This window comes from Macaca thibetana, chromosome 1 (genome assembly GCF_024542745.1).
Source record: "Macaca thibetana thibetana isolate TM-01 chromosome 1, ASM2454274v1, whole genome shotgun sequence".
Taxonomy (NCBI): domain Eukaryota; kingdom Metazoa; phylum Chordata; class Mammalia; order Primates; family Cercopithecidae; genus Macaca; species Macaca thibetana.
The window spans coordinates 156,209,784-156,232,308 of NC_065578.1; the positions used below are offsets into that span (position 1 = coordinate 156,209,784).

Here is a 22,525-nt window from a genome sequence, read left to right on the forward strand (position 1 = left end):
GCACGTAAGTGCCCTGACCTCAGCATCTCTCCTCAAAAAAAAAAGTATTTGTCATCTCTTTATCTTTCTTCCATAGCCTGACACTGATGTTTGTGCACTTACCTTAACTTTTATCTATTTTAGTCATCCAAAACTATTACATTTCTTGGCTTTCACAAATGTTGCCCATTTCTTAGGCAGTTCCAGACAATGTGGGGAAGGAAAGCAATAAGAAATTCCTGGGTAGCACTTATGTCATGGAAGAAGAGATATCCCACCTCCTACATATACTATTTGTCTAAGTTTTTGGAACAAGGTCATAGTCAGACATTATATCTTTAGATTGATGTCGACCACAAAGTTCAGCCAGAGCTTGAGGCTAGATGCCGAGCTTTGCTGCTGGGAAGAAGGCCTCTTCTGGCTATACTGCACAGTCTCACTGGGCATTCATCCAGAAATAGAGAAGAAAGGCTGCCAGACTTGAGTTGTGTTGTCTTTTATTAGCAGGGAATGTCATCACAGATTGGATGGTACATCCAAGTGCAATGTCACCATCAGCAAGGTCAGCTTGACACTCAAGTGGCACATTAGGGAAGAATGACTAGGACAAAAAAAAAAAGGAGGGCACCAAGGGAAAGGGATGATGGGGTGGGTTGGTGAGTGTGGGTGGGAAATGAAATGTTTAGTGAGGATCTGCTTTGTGCTGGGCACTTTAATCCACATTTTATCATTTGCTTTTCAAACCGATGCACCTTACCCCCACCCCAATGCTCTGTCCCTGCAGATATCAGAAGACAGTGTGATTTTCACACTCTAAAGTTCAGTTTTACATGCCATCATCCCTCTCTGTTTTTTAACAATCCAAAGACAGACCAAAAAAACCACCACAGTTTATTAAGTACTTACTGAGCACCCATCCACTGCCCCACATTGTGGCAAGGATTGTGAGGGGTAAAGAAGCATGGGGCACAATATTCTGCTGCCTTCATGTAACTTACAGTCTCACAAATAAATAGAACTTCAGTTGAAATACTGACATTAATTAAATAGAGTTGTAATAAATACAGGAATCTTCTTTGTAGACTCTTCACAGCATCCAGAGGCACCTTCCCTGACTGTCACTGGGGCTGCTTAAAGAATGACTTCTTTGACAATAATCCTGGGCCAAAAATGGGACCCATGGCCAAGGGTATGAAGTGTCCAGTGAACAGCATAGGAAGGGAGACTGTTTGAAATGACACAGGGAATGAACCAGTGGGGGAAGGGGGGTCCTGATCTAGACATTCAGAGCTTGTAGAATTGCTGCATCCAGGTCAGAAGAATGTCCACTTCCCCAAGGGCTTTGGTCAGAGCTGCTTCTATGTCCAACTAAAGGGAAAAGAGGGTTGAAGGTCAACCATGTTAGCTATGAGAATAGTCTTTCTTCTAACCCGCCATGGCTAAAATAGACCTGACTCCAATCCATGGGATGGGTCACCTTTGGGATGGCCTCTGATGAGCTCACCTGCTTGTCACTTTTCCTCCATCTACATGTGTTTGTCTGCTTCAGGGGTGAGGACAAACAGGCTAGTGAGTATCAGTGGGCAAGGAACAAGGAAAAGGCACATGGCACGCCTAACAACAGGAACCACAAACTCCAGTATAAGGTGGATGTGTCCCACCACCTGAATCCACTGCACAGGTGAAATGAGCCCAGGTGGCCAGTCTCCATCAGATGTTATTGCTCTTCACCATTTATTTATAGGCTGATGCATCTCTTCCTCAAATAAAAAGTGATCAAAATCATTTATGTTCTGAGGGGAGCTGGGAATGGTATTTGGGTTTTCTTTGTTGTCATAATTTTGGAAAAGCAAATATTTTTCTTTGTTGTCATAATTTTGGAAAAGCAAATATAATTTCCCGTAATTGTTTTTCACAACTAGACCAGTTGAGCATCATGGAAAATACATGGAAAATATGGGGTAGGGATGGGGTGTCTCCCTCTCTTCTGACTTCAGTTGCCCAGCTCAAGTACCCACAAAACACAGGGAAATTTCCTCTAGCAAAATCATCTTGTAGGAAAATATAAAAGCACTTTAACTTGAAAACTGGAAGAAAAAAGACCACTTAGTTTATGATGCTTCTGCAAATATACCTGTGCTCGTGCTAAGTCAGGGGGCTTTGGGGGCAAAGCTGATGCGTCCCCTGCATTACATTCTGCATTGGGTCTCTGAGGCGCCCTCATGTGATGGTTCAGAATAGTCTATTCTACTGGATGGGCAAGCTCTCAGCTCTTGGCCTTACCTGTTTGAATGCTCTCCGGAATAGCAGAAACCGCCTGTGTGCACTGTCTCTGATGGAAAACATCTCATTTTCCTGCTGCATAACATGGGAAAAGAAGTTGTGCCAAGTTTTAGGTAGGAGCAGATGCAAGCTCCCTCTCACTTTTCCCTCTCACTTTTCCCAAAAGCCTGAGAGCCCAAGGCTGAATCCTGCACCTCCAAGGTAGCCAATTCCAAACTCCCACCTTGTGAAAGGGGCTGCCTCCTTTAATTCTCGCAGCAATCCTGCCAGGCAGGAGTGGTCATCCCCATTTTACAGATAACAAACTGAAGCCCAGGAAAGTGGAGGACTTTGCAGAGGGCCACCCAGCAGACTGGAAGCAGACCTAGACTTGAACCCAGAGTTGCCAGTATCCAGAGCCTGTGCTACTCACACTGGGTTGCAGTTGTGACGCGATGAGAACAAAGTTGTTGGCCAGAGTAGAGAATGACTTCAGAGTCCTGACTTCAACTGTTCTATTGTGGTAGTTTTTGAAAACAGTTTTCAAGTAGAACTCCAGCAGGGTGTGGACAAGGTAACAGCTCTCAGCATCCTGGGGAAGGTCGGGGTCACTGCTGAGCCAAGGCCTCTGGCCACCCTGACCCCCTGAAGGAACAACCCACATGCCACCCAAGGCAAGATAAGCACAGCAGAGATAGGGATCGTCTAGGAGGTGATGATGAACCTAAGATCTGTAGGAGCCTTCAGGGGCCATGGAGAGCAGCATCTTTGTTTGACAGGAGGAACCAAGACCCAGGGAGATAAATGACCTGCCCCAGGTCACACAGTCAGTCAGTGGCAGACACAGCCTAGCTCTCAGGATTCCTGACTGCCCATCTGGTTAATATTCTCTTTCTTCTATGCCACATGGTCTCTTTAACAGCTTTGGGGATGTGATGGGCCCTGAAAAGGGCTTGAACTTGGACTTGGTGATAGAGAGTTGGCTAGAAAATGACTGAGAACAGAAGAAATGAGGAGAAACTAATATCTTTGGACACAGCAATTGCACTCTAACCCCCTCAAGCTCCTGAAGTGCCACATCTTTCAGGGCTCAGGGCTCAGGGCTCAGGGCTCAGCAGGTTTGTGCTCATTAGATGGGTGATGAGAAGATGGTGACCCATCCTTGATAACATACTCTACCTGATCGTGATGAAAGAAAGGATGAATCCTTTTGTTAGGTATTATTTTAAGTCATGAGCTCACTTCGCAAAGAGAAAGAAAAGTTGTCTCTGGGTTAGGGGGCAGCATAGAAACCATCTCTGCAAATATGTGCTGCTTCCCTAGACCCCTAAATCTATCCAGTCTGTGAGATACCAAAAGCCAGATGGACCAAAGGAGGACCCAGGAAAATGGACACAGAGAAAAGCATGAAAATGGAAGAGGGGATATGAACCTGAGTAGATGCCCATTGGGCCTACAGAAGTAAAAGAGAAATATATAATTCTCTGGCTAAATGGAGAAAGATGTTTACAAGCCTCCACCCTCTCCATCTCCCAGTACCACTGCACACACATACCACATAGCAGTAACCCCAGACACTGACTTCCCTGGCTCACAGCCTAGCCCTGTCCTGTGTAAGGTCAGTCCAGGGAAGAAGTGAAGGGCTTTCATCAACCTCCCCTAAGAAAACCTTGCACTCCCACCCACACACAGTAGACCAGATGCACAGAGGGTGGTGTCCCCGAGGTCTGATTACCGAGACATTCTGCAGAACCTCTTGCTGCAGCAGCCGGACACTCCTGATGTTATCCTGAGATTGCTTTGCAAACAGAAAGAAAAGACGTCTCCATGTTAGGGATCAGCATAGAAACCAACTCTGCAAATATGTGCTGCTTCCCTAGACCCCTAAATCTATCCAGTCTATGAGATCTCCAAGGCCAGAGAGACCAAAGGAGGACCCAGGAAGGGCTGGGCTGAACTGGCCCATGGGGAGGGGAGACAAGGTTGCAGCCATGAAAATAACTAAGCTTGGCCCCCCAGGAGCAAATGGAGTCCCAGGAGTTCTTCTTATTCTTAGAGCCTGAACACAGATTTGATAAGGAAGTGGTTTGATGCCTCTGGTCATTTGACATGGGAGGAAATAAGCCTATCTGCTTTGAGAACCACTACGGGCAGGATTTGGGCTCCATATTGCACATGGCGAGGAAGCAGGATGTGGGGGAGGACAGCCTGTATGCCAGAACTGCCTCTCTTGCCCTTGGAGCTTCCTCCACAGCCCAGCCACTCATTCCAGTTCTCAGATTTAGAGCCGAAGACTCCATTCGGGATGAAGCCTGGATGAATCTAGCTCTCTTCATGGTTTCCCTTGGGCTCTGTTTATTTCACAGAGCCCCAATTTTTTCTGCTCACATTTTTTCTGAGCCCCAATTTCCTCATGTGTAAATGGGGCTTGTGGTGCCTTCTGACCTCACAGAGTTATCACATGGGAAACTGGAAACTGATTAGGAAGCTGCGAAGGACTCAAGAATCATAAAATAGCTTCCCCCCTCACCCCACCGGCCCACTGCCCCTAGGAACCCCCACAGCTGAGTCCAGAACAGCTCTTTACTCACCACAGTGTCTTTCACAGCCCAGAAGGCTTCCCACAGTTTCTGGGGAACAACCCCCTTCACTTGGCAGGGCCCAAATTGGAATTCTTGGCCCTGGACCCCTGGCACCTGGCTCCAGAGAAGCAGGATAAGACCCAGGCAAGGGAGCACAGCCATCTGCATTTGGGAGACGGTCGCCAGCAAAGGAGGGCAGAAGGGTCTGCTGAAAGAAAGGGAGGCAGCCTGTGAGGCCGGCCCTGTGACCCAGAGTGACATACCCTGGGAAAATGCTTTGAGAGTGTCCCCAGGCCAATCCTGGGGGCTCTCCAATGGGAAAGTTGAGACTATTGCAAACCGGCAGCCTTGCTAGGGTGCACTGAGGGTGAAGCAGGGGTCTTCCTGCCCCTCAGACTTAAAGCTGCTGGTCTTACCATCAGTCCACCTGCTCTTCCCCACCTTGCCCATCCACACCCGCACGCCCTGCACCTCCTCCTTCTCCATCGCAGTTCTCTCTAGCCTCCAACCTACAAGTCAGAATTTGACCCAGAAGAGTGGAGAAATGGGAGGTTCTAATGTGCCTCGTCTGGGGAGCCCAAACCTAGGAAAACAAAGAGCTGAACTAGACATGTGCTTGTCCAAGTTCTGCCCTGAAGTCACTAGGCACACATAGACAGCAGGTCTTTTTCTCCTCCCCAGGAGACGGCTGTCCCTCACTCCTCATCACAAGGGAGCAAGGGGTTAATCCTGGTCCCAGGGAGGGACACAGAGGGCAGGTCAGGGTCATACACAGACTCTGCCACCTCCACTAACCACTCATTCTTGAGTCTAAGAATTCACTTTTTTTTTTTTTTTTACCAAATAAGAGAGAGGCATCAGATTTCCCAATGAATCATCTCTAAAGCCTTCCTCTGAAGTGCTGGTTGGGAAGGACTGTGTGCAGAACCTCCAAGCTGGGGTACCTAACGCCATTATGTATTTATTATAACCGATGCATAGAATGTCTTTCCACCTGCCTTCTTTGCCCTTTGCTCTTTCCCTCCCTCTCCCTCCCTCCCTCCTTACCTTTCTTTCTTCCTTCCTTCCTTGCTTTCTGGCTCCCTCCCTTTCTCACTTTCTCCCTTTCTTTTGTGCTTCTTTACACAATCATTTAAGAACCTTTCTTACTCCAGGCACTGGTCTGACACCTAAAGAAACTGCCTCCCACCCCTACACCAGGAGGAAGACCAGAGAAGACCCGGTTCTGCTGGTCTAGGGAGGCAGCGACCCCTGGGTTATGGGTCACGGGGCACAGGGGCTATGCTTCAGCATCTCTCACAATGTCTTTTCATTCTGTTCTTTCAAAGTCCACAGGCTTTTTTTTTTCTCTCTCTCTTTTTGACAGGATTTCACTCTGTCACCCAGGCTGGAGTCAAGTGGCATGATCTCTGCTCACTGCAACCTCTGCCTACCAGGTACAAGTGATGCTTATGCCTCAGTCTCCCAAGTAGCTGGGATTTTTGTATCTGAAAATATCGAAAACACATGCCCAGCTAATTTTTTTATTTTTATTTTTAGTAGAGACAGGGTTTCACCATGCTGTCCAGGATGGTCTCGAGCTCTTGACCTTAAATTATCTGCCCACCTCAGCCTCCCAAAGTGTTGGGATTACAGGCACGAGCCACCGCACCTGGCTAAACTCCACAGGCTTTGCAGCCTCTGTTGAAAATTCATCTCTCAGTCTCGCGTTCCTCCCGGCCTTCCTCCCAAGCAGCCTCAATTCTTCTTGGTGTTAAATTGGCAAAAGCAGCTCCTCATCACAGTTATGTCTTGTCCCTACATCAACACTCAAAAAATTGACTTCTGCTGTCCCCACCTTGACCCCCTTTCACAAATAAAGCAGAGGTCTAGTCCTTCAAAGAAAAGTACCCAAGAATCCCCATGCTCACCTCTGGTCCTGTAAGTGATGCTTGAGGGCTGGCTGCCTGGAGAGGGCTGGTTCTCTTTGCAGAAAAGAAAAGTTGGACAGGCACCCTCACCATTCACCAATCAGAGGCGTAGCTGTGGGTGGAAGGTTCCCGTCCCAGCCGTGGAAGTCGTTTCGGAAGTAAATGTTTGCAGGCAAGCAAGGCTTTGTGGAGATTTGGGCATATATATGGGGGCTGAGGGGGGAGGGGTGGAGGAAAAAGAGGGAGGTGGAGAAAGGGAAATTGGTCATGCTTTCCTAGCGAATTACTTCATTGCCTAGTCACCCATCACTTTAAGACAATAGGGCGATGGGGAAAGCAGCCCCTGAGGTGAGATGAGACCTGGATCTGAGTTCAGGCTCTACCACAGGCTGTGTGGGCAGGGGCAAGTCTCTTAGCTTCTCTGAGCTGCAGTCTCTGCATGTATAAATTTTTAAAAAATCTGTCCCACCTCCCCCCAAGGGCAAGTGTAATAAACAAATGCAAAAACAACACAGAGGTCCTAGGTAAACTGTACACATGTTAATACATTATTACTGTGCAGCATGCACCAGTCTCCTTCCTGTCAAAATAATTCAATAATGATGCCTTATTCATGCTGGGACAGTAGTCCACAGAGAAGGAATCACCTGTAAGTACCTCTCCTTTAATCCGTCAGGGCCAGGAAGTTGAGGAGTGTTTCCTGACATGCAGCTACCCTTGGTCCTTAGGTTATAATCACTCAATCAAAATGTGCCTCTCCTTAGGTTCTGGAAACCTGGAAGAATAAGGAAGTGTATGCATGGACAAGCCCAGAAAGCTGGAAGGCCTGGTGTTCTGGTGGGCTAGTCTTGGCCTGTGTGGCTCTGAACCACTCAGGGGACACCGAAAGTGTGATGTGTCAAGAGTGCCAGTGCAGTCAAGAGCTCTGACCCTATCTCCAGCTAGCAAGGCACTCAGCTCTAGATTCTACCATGTGCCCAGTGAGAGCATCAAGCAGAGCACTGTTTCCCAAAGCACAGTCCTCAGACTCTAGGCTTGAGGAATTCTGGTCTTGCAAGATCCTCCATGAAACAGATGAATCCTAATGAAGTCAGTTAGAGAGCCCTGGCATGTGCTAGCCCGTCCTGGAAATGTCTGATGCTTCTTAACTCTGTTTAATCCAGCATTTCCCATAAGTATTTGCCCACATCCCTGAGGAATACATTTTGGGAATCAGGGATTGGCCAACTGTAGGTCACAAGCCAAATCCAGACTGCCACTGCTAAGCTGAGAATGGCTTAACTTTGCGACCTAAGAGTACTTTTTACATTTTTTAATGATTGGGGAAAAAATCAAAAGAAAGACATTATTTGCAGGTTTCTGTATCCATAAATAAAGTTCTCATGGGTCACATATGTTTGTTGACATATTGTCGCTAATTGCTTTCGTGCTACAGAGGCAGAGATGAGTAGTTGTGACTGAGACCATATGGCACACAGAGCCTAAAATAGTTCCTGTCTGGTTCTTTACAGGAAGAGTTTGCCCAACCTGGGTCCAGGCATGGGAAACAGGAGTAGGAATGTGATGTGGGGGACAGGATAACTGCCTCCAGCTCAGTGGAGATTAAAGAAAAGAGGAGAGTGAGTAGAACACTCTCTTGGCAGATTCTTCCCAATCTCTCTGGCACCAACACCCCCTCCCTCCATCTCATACTCAGTGTTGTTTATTTTCTTAAGCAAACAAAATACTCCTGTGTAATCCCTGGCCAGCATCCTGCTCGGCTATAGCTGCCACCACCCAGAATCCTTTGTTCCTGGAGGGCCCGAGTCTTACCCTCCAGAAGTAGGCACAGCCGCACAGCACACTCTCTTTCCCCACTCCCCTCCGCCTGCCATAAGGATTTAGGGCATTACCAAGAACCCCTAACTAACTACTATGAGATAAAGATGTCAAGAGGCAGTGATGAGACAGAAAAGACCAGGTGAGAGTGCTGGAATAATAGGTGAGTGGGAGGCAGGAGACGGCTAAGGCAGGAAGCTGAGAGGGAAAATGAGCCCCCGGGGCAGCTGCAATCCTAGACTACCGTCTGCAGATAGGCAGGGAGGGCAGGCAGGTGGGATGAGCTGTCAAAGGGCAGGCTGGAACAGAGGCATGAGGTCATGGATACACCTTGGCTGGCCTCAGGATACACCTGGGATCGTGAGTAGCTCACTCTGTCTGAGGAAGGAATCATATAACATAGATAGTTCAGGTAAACACGTGCCTGGGCCTTAGCCTCCGATGAGCTTATCATAGCATCATTACTTGAGAAGGAAGGTCAAGGAGAGAACCTAGGCACCTTGGCCCAACATCAACTGAGAATCTAGTTATGAGCACCAGCTTTGGAGGCAGGCAGACCTGGGTTCAAAATGTGATCGAGCCACATATGAGCCCTCTGAGCCTCAGCTTCCTCATCTGTGAAATAGAGTCCTCATATGACCATGAGGATGTGATGACCTGCAGCTTTGCTCACTGAGTGTGGCCCATGAGCCAGCAGTAATAGCATTATCTGGGACCTTGTTGGACATGTAGAATCTTGGGCTGGGTATAGTGGCTCACGTCTGTAATCCCAGCACTTTGGGAGGCCAAGGTGGGAGGATTGCTTGAGCCCAGGAGTTTGAGGTCAGCCTAGGCAACATGGCAAGACCCTGTCTACAAAAATAAATAAAAATTAGTTGGTTGTGATGTCACATGCCTGTGGTCCCAGCTACTTGGGAGGCTGAAGCAGGAGGATCATTTGAGCCCGGGAGGTCAAGGCTGCAGTGAGCCATGATCTTGCCACTGCATTATAGCCTGGGTGATAGCACAAGACCCTGTCTCAAAAAAAAGAAATAAAAGTAAAGTAGAATCTCAAGCCCTTACAAAAAAAAATGACTGAATTAGAATATGCAGTTTAAGAACCTTCCAAGGTGATGCTTATGTTCATTACATTTTGAGAACCATCAGCATAAAACACATGAAAGATTTAATTCAGTGTCTTCTCTGTGGAATGCTTAATAAACAAGAGCCCCAGATGAAGGGAGAAAGGACTGGTTTAGGGGATCTCAATGAGGTGACTTTATACTCAGGGGACACTGGGCAACGTCTGGAGACATTTTTGGTTGTCATAACTTGGAGGTGCTATTGGTATCTAGTGAAATGGCCTGGGAATGCTGCTAAACATCCTATGGGGCACAGGACAGCCCCTCACCACAAAGAACAATATGACCTAAGGTCAATAGTGCTGACGGTAAGAAACCCTGGATAAGAAGGAAGCAGTGGCTATGGGGGAAATTGCTGCAATAGGGACAGAGGAAGAGAAGAACATGACCTTTATTGGGAAGGAAGGCAGTAGGCTGATCAGATGATCAGGGGAGTGGGAAAAACAAGGTGGCAAGTTGGAAGGTAGTGCCCAAAGGCCACCAGGTGGAAACGGTGGGGAGGCCTGGCTCACTGGTCCACCTCTAGGGAAGCCCCAAGTCTCAGACTTCAAGAGGTTGAAGGAAGTGGGGCTGGCTCTTTTGTCCAGATTCATATATTTTTATCCAAACTCTCTCCTGTACCAGACCAAGGTCTGGGGCTCTACTAACCTCTACGAAAGGATGGAACTTGGGGAGTTTTACAAAAATATTGGGTGGAAGAAAAGTTTATCTAAAGATAAATCTTCACATGCAAGACCGTTTTTTTTTTTTTCTCCAAAATATTCCTCATTAGATTCAGAGGTTTTATTCTAATAATCTCATCCCATCTCTGTCCTGTATATCTCTCTGTAGAGCCTGAATTTCACATTTGAGAAATAAATATAATTATTTAGAATTAGAGTATATTCTAAATAAATATACTCACATTTAGAAGACTACAAAGTCTTCTAAACCTAAAGGGAGAGAAAGGGACTGAGCCACCATGGAGTTCCTCCTCCACTACCACTTCTGTGTGAGGCAATAAAGAGCTCACTCTTAAACCTGAATCTCCCCTTTCTGATGGATGCAAAGGCCCTGCAAAACACAAGTAATTAGCATATTAATTAGAATTTCCTGAGAGCAAAAAGATAAGAGGAAATTATATCATCATTTTTCTTCCAGTGAATTGAGTTTAATTTTCACTTGAAAACAGATTTTTATCTCCCCATTCAGCTGGGAAATGTTTGTGAACTGTACACTTTAAACAGATAACCTATGGTATGTAAACTGTATCTTTAAAAAGCTATTTTAAAATAAATTAAGACACAGTCCTTGTGCTTTAATGACTCAGTAGAGTGGAGATACACTTGCAAACAGATAAATGGCAATGCTGTGTCATGGGTACCCCTATGGTTTGAACATTCCCTCCAAAACTCATGTTGAAACTTAATCCTCAGTGTGGCAGTATTGAGAGGTGGGGTCTTTGAAAGGCAGTTGGGTCATGAGGGTTCTACTCTTACAAACTGACTTCTCTATTCACGGATTAATGGGTTATCATGGGAATGGAACCGGTGGCTTTATAAGAAGAAGAAAAGCTGAGCTATCACATTCAGCCCCCTTTCCATATGATGCCCTGTGCCACCTTGGGACTCTGCAGAGTCTCCACCAACAAGAAAGCCCTCACCAGATGTGGCTCCTTGACCTTGCACTTCCCAGCCTCCATAACTATAAGAAATGAATTCCTTTTCTTTATAAATTATCGAATTTCAGGTATTCTGTTATAAGCAACCAGAAGCAAACTAAGACAGGTGCCATTAACAGAAGGATGGAGCCTGTAGCAACAGCAAGGTGAGGCAGAATCTCCCTCAGTGCTGGCACAGTGCTGGAAGCTGTGGAAAGGCTTTCCAATAGAACTGACATTCAATCTGAAGTCTGAAGCCTGACTAGGTGTTCACCAGCAAAAATAAAGCCAGGAGAGGTGCTTGCTGGAGACCCCGGCAGCTTTCACATTCAGCATCCATATAGTTACTGGACGGGACCAAAGAGAAGGCGGTTCTGGAAGCTGCTAGAAGAGAGAGGACCACTGATTGTTCTTTCGTGTTATAATTTGTGGAAATCAATGGCAACAAGCTATGTAAATACAACTTCAGGGGTCCCAAGGAGACCTAGGGTGCTACTGACCCCACAGGACTGCAGACAGGAATGCGGAGGGGAGAAGAAGAGCCAGGGTATCAACTTTCTAAGCCAAGCCTCCTGTACAATTGCCGGAAAAAAGAACCACAAGAGAAGGCAAGTTCTGAACTGCAGCTGCCTCCCAAGAGTCAGGATCCTGTACCTTCCACGACCTGTAGAACATCAACTTTGAGTCACAAGGACATGAGTATTCAAATAAATACATGGCATGGTACATGTTGGGGAAATGGTAGCTACAGAGTCTTCAGAGTAGATCCAGGTAAAGGATTGTGGTTCATTTCCCCTGCGTCACCCTGTCCCCCTGTCTCATATCCAGGGTTGCTTTTTTTTTTCCTGAAGGAGAATTTTTTAAAAAGGAAGAAAGAATGGAAGAAAGGAAAAGGGCTTTGATGTGAATGAAATAACATCCCATTCTCAGGCATTAATCAGAATCAATACAGTAGACCTCCCTTAACCATGAGAGACACGTTCCAAGACCATGGATCAGCGGATCATGCCCAGTAGATGCCTGAAACTGCAAATAGTACCAAACCCCACGTATCTGATATCTTTTCCTATACATACATATCTATGATGAAGTTTAAACACAGAAAGAGATTAACAAGAATAACAAATAGTAAAATAGAACAATTATAACAATATGCCAGCATCACTACTCTTGTGCTGTGGGGTCGTTACTAAGTAAAATAAGAGTGACTTGAACACAAGCACTGCCATACTGTGACAGTCAGATGCGCTGGACAACGGGAGGACTCACGTTCCAGGCAGGACGGAGCGGGATGGCCCGAGACTTTATCACGCTACTCAGAGCAGCACGCGATTTAAACTTATGAATTGTTTATTTCCGGAATTTTCCATGTAATAAATATTTTCAAACCACCGTTGACGTCAGTAACAGAAATCACAGGAAGTAAAACCACAGATAAAGGGGGGACTACTGTACTCTTAAAATCGCACCCTCTCTTTCCTCCTATCCAAGTCCATTCTCCACACCTACAAAGAGATTTTCAGATTCCTGGACAGTGTTAATCTCCCCTCTCCTGTGCTCCTAGGCTCTCCTTTGATGGCACCCAGGCGATCCTTCCCTGCACCCTGGTTGTGTCTCCTTTGCCAAGCTGTGAACTCCCTGGGCACCAGAACTGAGTTTTGTCCATCTCAGAATTCCCCTCAGAACCTGGCACAGGACAGGAGCTTAGTAAGCATCTGTTGAAATAGTTAATTTTATTTGGCTGGTGTGACATAACCCTCTCCCTTTCTTGGCAGCTTTTAAAACCCTTGGAATCTTACCAATGATAGTGTCTTTTTTATGCTAATTCGTGACTGACGGCTGGGGGTTCCTGGATAGCCTAGGGATGGGGGCTGTTTGCCAGAGAATCAACCATGAGATGAGAGGGTTGTAGCTTTCAGCCCTACTCACTCCATCCCACCCCACCCCATCCCACCTCCAGGAAAAGGAGAGAGACTGAAGGCTGAGTCAATGATCAATGGCCCGTGATTTAATCAGTCATGTCTCTGTAATGAAACCTCCACAAAAACCATAAAGGAAGAGGTTTGGAGAGCTTCTGGGTTGGTGAACATGTGCAGCTACTGGGAGGGGGGTGCCCCAGAGAGTGCACGGGGACTCGGTGCCCCTTTCCCCATACCTTGCCCAATGTATCTCTTCCATCTAGCTGTTCTTAAGTTGTATCCTCTTATAATAAACTGGTAATCTGATAAGTAAATTATTTTCCTGATTTCTGTGAGCCATTTTAGCATATGATCAAACCAGAAGACAGTGTCATGGGAACCTCCGATTTATAGCTGTTTGGTCAGAAGCACAGGTGATAACTGGGAATTGTGGTTGGTGTCTGAAATGGGAGCAGTCTTGTGAGACTGAACCCTTAACCCGTGGGATCTGATGCTATCTCCGAGTAAACAGTGTCAGACTTTAATTGAGTTGTAGCCATCCATTTGGTGTCCACCGAGAACTGGAGAATTGGTTAGTGTGAGAAAAAAGCTCACACATTTGGTGGTGGAAAGTATTGGTGTGAGTCTAGTAGTATAATTACTACTATGAAATTAGACTGGTTCACAAATCTAATTATGTACAAGGTCAAATTATCTCCCAGGCTGTTTGCCCAGAGATCTTTGCCAAATATTTCTCATATTTGCTCAGGCAATGGCTACAGGCTGAGATGTGGCCTGCATCCAATGGCATGCATACATATTAAACACTGATCCACTTTGCACGTGCTCCCAATGTAAGAGTAAAAATCCACAAGTGATGCCATGACCACCCATCTGGACATAAAAAGCCAGGGAAACAGAATCTGCGAGTAGGCCAGCACAGGACAGAGTTCTGGGTCTGTGGATGAGGATATCATAGTCTTATCCCTAGAGCAGCCATATCCTGCTACCTTGAACAAGTCACTTACTTTCTCTGTGCCACCTGCCTCATTCTGTCCAAGAAGGAAAATGATCCCTATCCCATCTATCTTATAGACTCCCTTCCAGTTTCATTCCCCTTTAAAATCCCTCTCCCTCATTTAGGAGATTCTTCTAAATGCGCAAGTCTGATCATATTATTCCTCAACCCCTAAATCATTTTTGGTTTCTGATAAGGAAAGTTTCTTCCTCCTCTCTCCACCACCCATTGCTCTTTTGTCCTACTTTTGCAAACCCTCCCCACACACAGCACACTGGGTGGGTGGGAGGGGTTTATAGAATGTATATGTTCATGAAATTCATGTTCATTAAATGTTCATGAATCAATTTTTAATTTCAAAACCAGGTAAATGAAGTGTATTTAAGGAAGAGGATAATTCAATTGCTTTTCCTTTTGTGTGATCCTTAATCAGTTATTTCTATGGGCAAAAGTCCATGTAATAGAATGCTATTCCACCACTCAAAATAATTTATATTTATATTCTTAAAAAAACTTTTATAAAATTTTAGGTTTAAAAAAATCAGGTTACAGATGGCATATGCAGTAGGATCCCACTTTTGTAAAAGATAAAATGGGCACAAGTGTTGAAAATGATCTAGAAATAAAAATGCTGAGATGTTAACAAGATTATCTTTGAGTGGTGAGATCATGGGAGTTTTCCTTCTCTATAGCTTAACTGCAGTTTCCAAGTTATACAAAATGCGAGGCTTTTAGAAAAGTTATTGTAAATTTAAATAAACCTTTAGTTTCACTATTGCCCACTGAAAATTGTTGAAATTCTGCCACCTGGCGCTGCACATTCTCTGAGACCCAATCCATTCACCTTCCCAGCTTTCTCTCTTCCACACTTCCACACACCATGATGTCAGCCAAACTGAGAAGTTCATCTTCACCTCGTGCTTCTATGCCTTTGTTCAACTGGATCTGTAATGATCTTGCCAGCAGCCAAACACTAGCCACCCCTTTATTATTTCAACATAGAAACATGGCATATGTTGCTGACTGTCAAAGGCAGATTACATGTATATATATGTATATGTGTATATATGAATATATAATCATATATGTGTGTACATATGTGTAATGCACACTCACACACACACACCTTTTTAAGGATGCTTATTTTGAAGGAATAAGATTGCAGGCTTGGCGGGCTTTTATTTTCATCTTTAAGCTGTTTTGTATTTGCAAAAAAAAAGAATAAAAGAATTCTACAAACACCAGTTTAGAAAGAGAGGTTGAGACTTACATCAAAATTTTTTTTAGCAGTACTTCAAGGCTGATTCCTTGAAGCCATTCCCAAAAGCTGCAAGGAATTTCTGTCACCTCTAAACAATGTAGAATTTGAACTTCTTTTCTGTGGCACTAGTCTTCTCTCTCTCTTTCTCTCCTGGGCTAAGATCATGGGAGGACAAAGGAACAGATCTGATGTTCCTCTCTTTTGCCCACACTGCTCAGCACCGTGTAGCAGCTTGTTAAATAAACAAATCGTGAGTAAGATGCTCGATGTGAGAAGTGTTCGGGATGACTTGAAATCTGCATTTGGCAGGTTAATATCACCGCAGGAATAAAGACTTTTAAACCTGAAGGTATTCAAGGCTGGATATCCACTTAAAGGTATGATAGACATTGCAGTTGTTCCCTGACATTTATAGTCTTCCACTTCCTGGAACACAGGAAAATTGCACTACACTGTTCCGTTGAAGTTAGACATGGCCATGTGGCTGTTTAGACCAATGAAATATAAGTGAAAGAAACACGTGTCATGCCTGGAGGAAGCATTTAAGAGCCAGCACACAATTGTCCACACTCTCTCATCCCCTGCCATGTTGAGATGGCAGCATTATTACAGGATGGTAGCATTTCCTGTAGCCTGTCCCTGAGTACCCATGATGAGGAGAGTCCCCATGCTAACATCTATTCCATATATAAAATAAGTGAGAAATAATTTTTGTTGTAATATGCTGCTGAGAGACCTTAAGGAGTTGTTTGCTACTACAGCATAACTTAGCCTAACCTGACTAATGCAGAAGGGATGTTAGAAGGGAGAAGGATTCTAAATACTTTACGTGTTTAGAATGAATTTAGACTTTGCTATGAGCAAATGAATTTAGACTGCTCTGGATAAAGTTCTAGAAAGCTCAATGAATTTAGACTCTGCTATAGGTAAAACTTTGATTCTATATGCTATTTAGTCAATCATTATAAGTCACAGAGATTCTCAAATTCCTTCTTTAATGGAAAGCATTGCTTTCTCCTTGAACACAGAGTTAGTGATGCATTCAGCTGGGTGAGATTAGGTTATAGCATGATGCTGACCACTTTAGGATTTAGTAATGGGCTGCTCAGTTCACTTAGGGGTCACATAATGAGAAGAAAGCTCTGGAAGGGATGATGGATGGAAGACTGAAAGCTGACCTGCGGAAAAGCTTCTTTCGCTCCTGGTAGGAGTGATGGAGAGCAGCAGTCTGCAACCTTTTTGGCCCCGAGGACCAGTTTCATGGAAGACAATTTTTTTCCACAAACAGGAGTTGGGGGATTAGGTTTCAGGATGATTCAAGCATAACATTTATTGTGCACTTTATTTCTATTATTATTATTACATTGTCACATACAGTGAAATAATTATACAACTCACCATAATGTAGAATCACTAGGAGCCCTGAGCTTGTTTTTCTGCAACGAGCCTCATCTGGGGGTGATGGGAGGCAGTGACAGATCACCAGGCATTAGATTCTTATAAGGAGCGCACAACCTAGATCCCTCACAAGCACAGTTCACAATAGCGTTTGTGCTCCTATGAGAATCTAATGCTGCCACTGATATGATAGGAGGCAGAGCTCAGGTGGGAATGCAAGGGGTGGGGAGTGGCTGTAAATGCAGATAAAGCTCCACTCACTCAGGCACCACTCACCTCTTGTGCAGCCTGGTTTCTAAGAGGCCACAGATGGATGCTGGTCTGTGGTCCAGGAGTTGAGGACCCCCTAATGTAGAGGGCCTTCTACTGGCAGAAGCCTAAGATGCCAGTAAAAGCTTTAGGATGAGCCAGCAGCCACAAACACACACACTCATACACACGAAGACTCACAGCACACACTCACTTACTACATGGATTTTAAAACTGGCAAAGAAAGGCAGGCTAAGGCCTGGCAGGTCCAAGCTTGCCCCAGAATAAGAGCAACTAGAGTTTGTGTCCTGAAAAAGCTTACATATGGTACTTGAAATGCAAAATGACTTGGGTTCTTACACTGAAATCTCATCTTTTGGCTTCTCATCTCCAGCCTTTGCCCGCCGCTAAATAATCAGATCCAGGGAAGCATCAAAAGTCGAAGAAAGGATGAAGAGAAGTTGCTTCCAGCAGCAGTGGGTGGGGCTTTCCATTTAAACTCTGCCTTCAACTTCCAAAAAATATCCTCTTGGAAAACGTATTACTCATGAAAATGAAGAGAGGGTGTTTTCCTCCATGGAGTAATCTCTGCCTTGAAACGCCTTCATCCCTCTTCCCAGCCCAGAGAGATGATCCCACAAGGAAGTGGATTTTGTTGCTTAATCCCGGTTGACTGAATTCTGTTTTCCCACAATAAAATAATAAAAATAATTTGGAATAGCATAACCTGAATGTTCATATTTCCACAGCCTGTGATTAAAAATTAGAAATGAAAAATCTTGAAATTCTGTGGTTCCATCTGCTCATATAAACATAGCAGGTTCTTGCAGAGTCTCTCCCTAGAGTGTTCTGAGAATTCTCAAAGGGATGTTTCTTCCAAGCCCATGATGCAGTCTGTGCTTTCAGGGCTGGCTGAGCGAGCTATTGCAAGCTCCATGTGTGACCCCACTGGTGGTGAGAAGTGAATTCTCTTCAGCAGCTTCTCAGTGCTAATTTGCTCCTGCCAAAAAATTTTGTGAGGTCACATTCACCCCAATAAGGAGATTGAGTTCAAAGTGTTGCAGAGTTCAGTGAAGCAGCTTTCTCAATGTACACTCTGAGCCATTCTTGGCCTCAGGATGCTCACATACCTCCATAGTAGTTGGTTTGGAGGAGTTTCTGGTAACATGGGACCGGAATTCATCAATATCAGTGACATTGGTTCCTGTTACTGAGCACAGTTCACCACGTCACACTCCTTTATTTCTCAAGGTGTATCCTATTTAAGGGGTAGGGGTTGCCATTAACCCCCTGTAATCTGGATTCTGTATTCTCTGATCTATCAGCCATGTCTGTGAGTGTTGAATCCCAAGTATGAATAGAGTTCAAGCCTTTTCCCCAGAAAGTTCTTCAGCCCCTCTGTAATTCAGTGGAGGCAAATGAATACTTGTAGGGGAAGGGGAGCTAGCTCTACTGGCTGGGTTTCTTTGAGGCAGGGAGCAGGGGAGTTTCAGCTCTAGTCCAGTGAGCTTTACAAAGTACTTCCACAATTTGATATCCATAAAAACCCTATAAGATAGAGTAGATATCATTATCTCTGTTTTATGATTATAAAACCAAGGCAAAGGGAAATTTGGTGGTTTGCCTAAGCCCATAGAACTAGAAAATGGAACTACCTAGAATTCATTCCAGATCTCTGACTCCAAGTTTAAATACTTGGGAGGCAGTACAGTGTTCTGGAAAACATGCAGACTACGGAGTCACTCTGTGTGTTTGTATTCCTGGCTCCGCAACTTACTAGCTATGTGACTTTGAACAATTATTCAAATAATTGAATAAATTACTTGATTCTTCTTTGATTCGGTTTCCTCATCTGTGAAGTGGGAATAACAGTATCACCCACTTCATAAGTATTTATAAGAGTTAAATGAGAAAATACAGGCAAAGCACAGAGAAGAGAGCTGGACACATTAGTAAGCACTAGAAAGAGTAAGCTATTATTGTCTGGGAGTGGTGGCTCATACCTGCACTTTGGGCAGACCAAGGTGAGCAGATCCCTTGAGTCTAAGAGTTTGACACTAGCCTGGGCAACATAGAGAGACCCTGTCTCTATTTTTTTAATACTTAAGAAAAAAATTAAAATTAGCTATTATTAACAATTGCTCATTTTATTTTTATGTATTCCTGTGCCACATTCAATGCCTTTCCCTAACAAAAAGAGCCTAGATCAGAGAGGCTAGACAATCACAAGCAACTTTTCACCCTGTAACTGTATGATTTTTAAAAGATAACTACTCGATAAAATGTTCATAATAGTAACCCAGATAGAAACAACAAAATATACTGTGGTTAATCCCAGTTCTTACCAGTCTGTTTCAGCAGACTGTAAAGTTGCTTTAAAATGATAACAGGAGTCTAATACCAAAACAAGTCATAAGAGAATATGACATGAAAACTTCAGGACCAAATTCATTGAGCAAGCTCTTTTTTGATTAACAATAGTAATGAAAGTAGATGTGAATGCAATCATTTTCTAACAAGCCAAATCATTTTGTTCTAAAATCATTGCAAATTAAATAACTATTTCTACTTTCCCCTAATGTTTGATGATCTGAAGATGTTTTTATTTCATCTTCATTTTTAAATAATAGCTTTATTGGGCCATAATTCACATACCATAAAATTCATCCTTTCAAAGTATACAATGGAGCAGTTTTTAGTAGTTTCACGGAATTGTGCAATCAGCATCACTAATTTCAGAACATTTTCATCACTCCAGAAAGAAGCCTCATACCCATTAGCAATCATTCCTGACTCTTCCCATTCCTTAGTCGCTGGAAGTCTGGTTCACTTTTTGTCCTGTTCTGAATGTTTTGCCTGTTCTGAATGTTTCATGTAAATGGAATCCTACAATACATATTTCATATAAATGGAATCATATTATAAACATTTCATATAAATGGAATCATATACTATGTAGCTTTTGTGACTGGTTTCCTTCACTTAGCTTAATGTTTTCCAAATGTATCCATGTCGTAGCATGTATCAGTTCTTCATTTCTTTTTATTGCTGAATAACATTCTATTGTATGTATGTACCACATTTCATTATACATTCATCAATTAAAGGATTTTGCATTGTTTCCACTTTTTGACCATCATGAATAATACTGCTATGAACAGTTGTGTCCATGTTTTCGTGTGGGCATCTCTTCAATTCCCTTTCAATACCTGGGAGTGGAATTGCTAAGTCATATGGTAACTCAATGTTTCACATTTTGAGAAACTGCCAGACTGTTTTCTAAAGTTTCTGCACCATTTTACAATCCCACAAGCAATGGGATTGTAAACCAATGTATGAGGGTTCCAACTTCCCTACATCCTTATTAACACTAATTATTGTCTATGTTTTTATATTTGAGCCATCCTAGTGGGTGTGTAGTGTTACTGCATTGTAGGTTTGATTTGACTCTCCTTAATGACTAATGATGTTGAGCATCTTTTCATGTGCTTATTGGCCATTCATATATCTTTTTTTTTTGTGTGTGAGATGTCTATTCAATCTGAATTGTCTTTTTATCATTGAGTTTTAAATGTTCCTTATATTTTCTGTAGGCTAAGTTCCTGTATCAGGCTATTCTTGTGCTGCTATTAAGAAATACCAGAAACTGGGTAATTTATAAAGAAAAGAGGTTTAATTGGTTCACGGTTCTGCAGGCTGTACAAGTATGGTGCTGACATCTGCTTGGCTTCTGGGGAGGCCTCAGGAAGCTTTTATCCAGAGCAGGTGAAGCAGGAGCAGGCACTTTACTTGGCAAAAGCAGGAGCAAGAGATAGAGAGCTGATGGGGAGGTGTCACACACTTATAAACAACCAGATCTCGCAAGAAATCACTCACAGTCATGAAGACAGCACCAAGCCATGAGAGAATGCTCCCACAATCCAAACATCTCCCATCAGGTCACACTTCCAGCATTGGGCATTACAATTCAACGCGAGATTTGGGAGGAGACAAATATCCAAACTACGTCAGTTCCTCATCTAATATAATTTGCAAATACGTTCTTTCATTCTGTCAATGCCTTTTACTTTCTTGTTGTTGTCCTTTATTTATGTGTGTGAGATGGAGTCTCACTCTGTCACCCAGGCTGGAGCACAGTGACATGATTTCAGCTCATTGCAACCTCCGCCTCCCGAGGTCAAGCGATTCTCCTGCCTCAGCCTCTAAAGTAGCTGGGATTACAGGCACAGGCCACCATGCCTGGCTAATTTTTGTACAAAAAATTCAACTAAAAAGTGGAGATGGGGTTTCACCATATTAGCCAGGCTGGTCTTGAACTCCTGACCTCAGGTGATTTGCCCGCCTCAGCTTTCCAAAGAGTTGGGATCACGGGCGTGAGCCACCATGCCCGGCCAATGGTGTCCTTTAAAGTACAACAGTTTAAAATTTTCATGAACTCCAATTTATCTATTTTTTTCTCAAGTTGCTTGTGCTTTTAGTGTCATACCTAAGAAACCTTTGCTTAATTCAAGGTCATAAAGAATTACTGCTTTCTTATATAAGTTTTATACCTTGGGTTCTTACTTTTTTTTTTTTTTTTTTTTTTTTTTTTTTTTTTTTTTTTGAGGTAGGGTCTCACTCTGTTACCCAGGCTGGAGTGCTGTGGCGCGATCACAGCTCACTGCAACCTCACTCTCCCGGGCTCAGGTGATCCTATCACTTCAGCCTCCTGGGTAGCTGAGACTACAGGCACGTGCTGGCACCTCTGGCTACTATTTTATATTTTTTGTAGAGATGGAGTTTCACCATGTTGCCAAGGCTTGTCTCAAACTCCTGGGCTCAAGCAATATGCCTGCCTCAGCTTCCCAAAGTGCTGAGATTGCAAGAATGAGCCACCAGACCCGGCCATTTTGGTCAATTTTTGTGTATGTTGTGAATAGGGGTCCAGCATCATTCTTTTACTTGTGGATATCCAATTGTCCCAGCACCATTTGTTGGAAAGACTATTATTTTCCCCATTGAATAGTAATGTCACCCTTGTTGAAAAATCAAGTGACCATAAATGTAAGGATTTATTTCTGGGATCTTAACACTATTTCATTGATCTGCATGTCTAGTCTTTTACCAGTACGACCCTGTCTTAATTACCGTAGCTTGGTAATAAGTTTGAAACTGGGAAATGTGACTCTTCCAACGTTGTTTATCTTTTTCAAGATAATTTTGGCTGCTCTGGGTTCCTTTAATTTCATATGAATTTAAGATCATGTGATGTTAATTTTATGTATCAACCTGACTGGGTCACAGGATATGCAGAAATGTGGTTAAACATTATTCTGGGTATGTCTATAAGGTGTTTCTGGATGAGGTTAACATTTGAATCAGTAGAATGAGTAAAGCAGATTTTCCTCCCC

General features: G+C 43.8%; 2 protein-coding genes across 2 annotated transcripts in view; one reads left to right on the forward strand and one right to left on the reverse strand.

Annotated features, from left to right (window-relative positions):
* The window catches only part of FCMR (Fc mu receptor), a 35,774-nt gene extending 17,949 nt beyond the window's left edge, over positions 1 to 17,825 (forward strand). Inside the window, exon 7 of the mRNA XM_050782124.1 lies at positions 17,530 to 17,825. Coding sequence (XP_050638081.1) covers positions 17,530 to 17,546 — 17 coding nt within the window. The 3' untranslated portion in view covers positions 17,547 to 17,825. The remainder of the gene's footprint in view (positions 1 to 17,529) is intronic.
* Positions 460 to 5,160, reverse strand: IL24 (interleukin 24). Its single transcript, XM_050782145.1, has 5 exons — positions 4,833 to 5,160; positions 3,977 to 4,039; positions 2,675 to 2,833; positions 2,263 to 2,337; positions 460 to 1,347 (listed from the first exon to the last, which is right to left on the reverse strand). The coding sequence occupies exons 1-5, from the start codon at positions 5,082 to 5,084 to the stop codon at positions 1,264 to 1,266; spliced, it is 633 nt and encodes a 210-aa protein (XP_050638102.1). The 5' UTR covers positions 5,085 to 5,160; the 3' UTR covers positions 460 to 1,263.
* Positions 17,826 to 22,525: the final 4,700 nt, after the last annotated feature.